General features: G+C 37.4%; 1 protein-coding gene across 1 annotated transcript in view; it reads right to left on the reverse strand.

The window, feature by feature from the left end:
• The window catches only part of LOC108517204 (receptor-type tyrosine-protein phosphatase delta-like), a 497564-nt gene that overhangs the window by 178245 nt on the left and 315261 nt on the right, over window positions 1–4058 (reverse strand). The window contains 1 exon segment of the mRNA XM_017854985.1: window positions 2996–3255. Coding sequence (XP_017710474.1) covers window positions 2996–3255 — 260 coding nt within the window.

The raw sequence follows: 4058 nt of genomic DNA on the forward strand, positions 1-4058 counted from the left end.
GGAAGAAAGGAAGAAAGGAAGAAAGGAAGAAAGGAAGAAAGGAAGAAAGGAAGAAAGGAAGAAAGGAAGAAAGGAAGAAAGGAAGAAAAGAGTAGACAAATGTGAAGACTTTATTTTACACTGAATTTATCTTAGGAATAATCTTTTAGAAATTCTTTTCACTGAATTTATTTTAGTAATAATCTTTTAGAAATTCTTTTCACTGATTTCAGTAAGAATCTTTTGAAATTTTGTCACCTAGTTGAAATTCATCAATTATTTTATCAAATAAACAATAATTGAAAGTTTACTCAGGAAAGGTTGTTTTAGGATGTGTATCATGTCTGAATTTATTAATTATACCTAAATTACACAAATTATACTATTTTAAAACTTCTTATTTCTGCTTGCATTTTTTAATACGTGATTTTCTCAGCCATCTGCTTTAAGTTTTCTGGAGTTTGGGGAGTTTTTGACCACTTTTTGAATTTTTCTCCTTCTAGAAAATCCCTTTGCCATGCTGCTCTGGCTCAGTTCTCCTCTTAGATTTCCAATAATCCCCCTCTGTGTCCTCTACTGGCTCTCTTCTTCCTATTAACTGAGACCTTTCTTTTAGTCTTTTGCTTCACATTTTCCCCTCATTGCTTTAATAATTCTGTCTTCTTCCATGAAACCATTCCTATTTAGTTAACAACAACTAAATGTATATCTATAATCTGTTTTTTTTTTTTTCTTTTTTGAGACAGAGTATAGCTCTGTCGCCCAGGCTGAAGTGCAGTGGAACAATCTTGGCTCACTGTAACCTCCACCTCCCAGGTTCAAGCAATTCTCCTGCCTCAGCCTCCTGAGTAGCTGGGATTACAGGCGTGTGCCACCATGCCCGGCTAATTTTGTATTTTAGTAGAGATGGGGTTTCACCATTTTGGTCAGGCTGGTCTCGAACTCCTGACCTTGTGATCTGCCCACCTCAGCCTCCCAAAGTGCTGGGATTACGGGTGTGAGCCACCATGCCTGGCCATCTTTAACCTTAGTAACTTCTTTAAGCCCACATTTCTAACTAGGTATTTCACTGATATTTCATATTAATACACCCAACGTTACACTCATTTACTTCTGAATGTTTGTATCCTTTAGGATGACAGCATCATTCATTGTCATCCAAGCTCAGACCTCAGAGCCATATTTTACTGTCTTGATCTCATCATTAAAGCAGCTAATTTATGCTGTACTACTACTCTAGTGTATCTCATGTCTGCCTCTGCATCCTATTTCCATCATCATCACCTTCCTTTAGAATCTTGTTATTTGCCTAGAGTCAACTAACTATGTGACCACCTCCCAACAATCTTGGGTGCTCCAGTCTATGGAGCACTCCAGTCTATGGATAGACTGTCTATGGTGCTCCAGTCTATCCAACTTCCAACAATATATGAGCTATGGATAAATGCCTCTCTGCTTGACCTTCAAACCTGACATAGCAAGTTTCATCTAAACTTGAGGATGTGAGATACAAGAAATGACAAAGGATTTATTCTTATTCCAAACAGGTAGCACAAGAGATACTCAACAAATATTTCCTAAAATGGAATTTTATTATGTATTACAGAAATGTTATCATGCCACTCTCCTGTATAAAGAGCTTTAATGGTTTCCCATTGTCTAGAGGATATAGTTTTCACTTCAGGGTTTACCCTTGGCTCCTGTATGCCTCCTTCTTCCTTCTCTTGTTACTTGTGGCCAGGCACTCTGGGATCCAGCCGTATGGCACCATTGAGTGCCTTTAGTAATGGGCCTATGCACATACCACTCCCTTTGCAAATAGTCTCTCTTTTATTATTTGTATGACTCTTATTTATCCCTTAAGATTAAGGGATCAGAAACTTCCTTGACCCATTCTGAATCAGCTGCTCTTAAGATAAAGCATAATTCTGTCATTCACGCTTACTACATCTGTCTGTTTCTCTGTATCCCTCTCACTCTATGGTAAGGTCTTTGAAGTCAGGAATCCATCTTTTTTAATTCCCCGGGGTCCACCACAGTACTTGTAGTTCATACATTTTGGTGAAAATACTTTTTTCTTCTACTAGTTATGCAACCAACTAGCTATATGTCCTTGGACAAACTATTTAATTGACCAGATTTAATTTTTCACTTCAGGCCTATTGGCCTCTATGCTGTGCTACATTCGAACCAGACCACTTGAATTTTCTAATGTTTATATTTTTCTCCAATGTCATTTTTCACTTTAACTTGTTGGAATTTTTCCTATTTGTAATACATCAGTGTCATACACCATCATCTAATTTCACCCAATGTTTTTTTCAATCTTATAGTACTCTGTAAGATGTCTTCATAATTAGAAAAATATTTTGCCAAATATTAGAGTTAATCACCTATTCATAAACTATGACATAAAATGCTTTGCAGTAGCCAGGCGCAGTGGCTCACGCTTGTAATCTTAGCACTTTGGGAGGCCAAGGTGGGCAGATGACGAGGTCAGGAGTTTGAGAATCCTAGCTAACTCAGTGAAACCCTGTCTCTAATAAAAATACAAAAAATTAGCCGGGCATGGTGGCAGGCACCTGTAATCCCAGCTACTCGGGAGGCTGAGGCAGGGGAATCACTTGAACCCAGGAGGCGGAGCTTGCAGTAAGCTGAGATTGCACCACTGCATTCCAGCCTGGTTAACAGGGAGAGACTCTGTCTCAAAAAACAAACAAACAAACAAAAAGCTTTGTAGTAAGAACAATGTTCTATATGTTTTGTGTTTCTCCTAAATAACACTGTCCCTGTAACACAGATTAAAAACTCAGTGTTAAATTAACGAAAATCTGTGTTACAATGAATACTAGGACATGTTATAACAGACCTCAGATAGCAAAACTGGGAGTCTGAGCAGAAGAATCTTTCACTACATTAAGCAATATCTTCTTTTATGACCTCTATAATTTTGAGACATAACGTTCTTATTTACCAATAATTCTTTCCTTCAGCCCTAACCCTTTAATCAACTTACTTTATATTCTCATTTGCAGGTACTTCAGGCAGTTGCACAGTAATCATGCCATCCAAGTTGGTCTTCCCAATGAAGGCAGGCTTGGTACGTAATACATCTGGTGCAGTCTTTGCTGTGACCCTGTGCTGCAGCCCACCAGCACTGTTTCCACGATTTGTCAGCACGAATGAATATGACTTCTCAGGCTTCAGGTTGACAATTAACTTCTGTGTGGCTCGGCCATCTACTTCTTCTACCATTTTCCCATCATCATAAAGAATCTAAAGAGATAAAACCAATCAAAAAAATCTGATTATCAGAGGGGCAAAATATATTTTCTAAACCAATGTGCCCTTGCTTATGGAAAATGTATATATAGTCAATTCTAATTTAGGTGACTTCTAAGCCCATGAGTGGTCATAATTCTGGAGATCACATCAATTTTCCTGTCATTTCCTACTGTGTCATGATAAAATGTTTCCAAGTCTATCAAAAATATACAAAGACATATATATATATATTATATATATACTTACCAATATTAGACCTCTCAGTTGTATGTGATCTCAATGAAATATGTGCAGAAAAGCTCTATGTTTCAATGTATTATCAATACTGCTAATTTTCTAAAGGTTTTGGTTCCTCTTTCTAAATATATTTTTACTTTCCAAAATGTTTCTCTATTTCTTATTTCATAAATATGTACTTACTAACATCTCTTAATGGCAAGTCAGAGTTTAAAATGTGCCAACAATACAGGCCAGCGAATAAATTCAGAAACCCCCAGGGTATTTTAATATAAATAGGTAGAAACCATGTACATTTCATTCTCTGGCTGAAAAACAAAAGCACTAGCTTAGATGTAAAAAGTTCAAGTTCAAAGTAGTAGGTAACTTACAAGTGATGCCAGCCCTGGGTTTAAGCTCCTGCTCCCTCTTCAGAGTGAAAAGAACACATTTGCAAAGCACCCAACGATCTCCCATGTGAAAGTCACAAATGAGAACAGCAAGGACACGTGGCCAAAACGAAGTGGTCTGCTTGCGGTGCAAATAACTTACCCAGATAAATGGTCCTGTCTACTTTT

Source organism: Rhinopithecus bieti, unplaced genomic scaffold (assembly GCF_001698545.2).
Source record: "Rhinopithecus bieti isolate Rb0 unplaced genomic scaffold, ASM169854v2 scaffold_38735, whole genome shotgun sequence".
In the NCBI taxonomy this organism is placed as follows: Eukaryota; Metazoa; Chordata; class Mammalia; order Primates; family Cercopithecidae; genus Rhinopithecus; species Rhinopithecus bieti.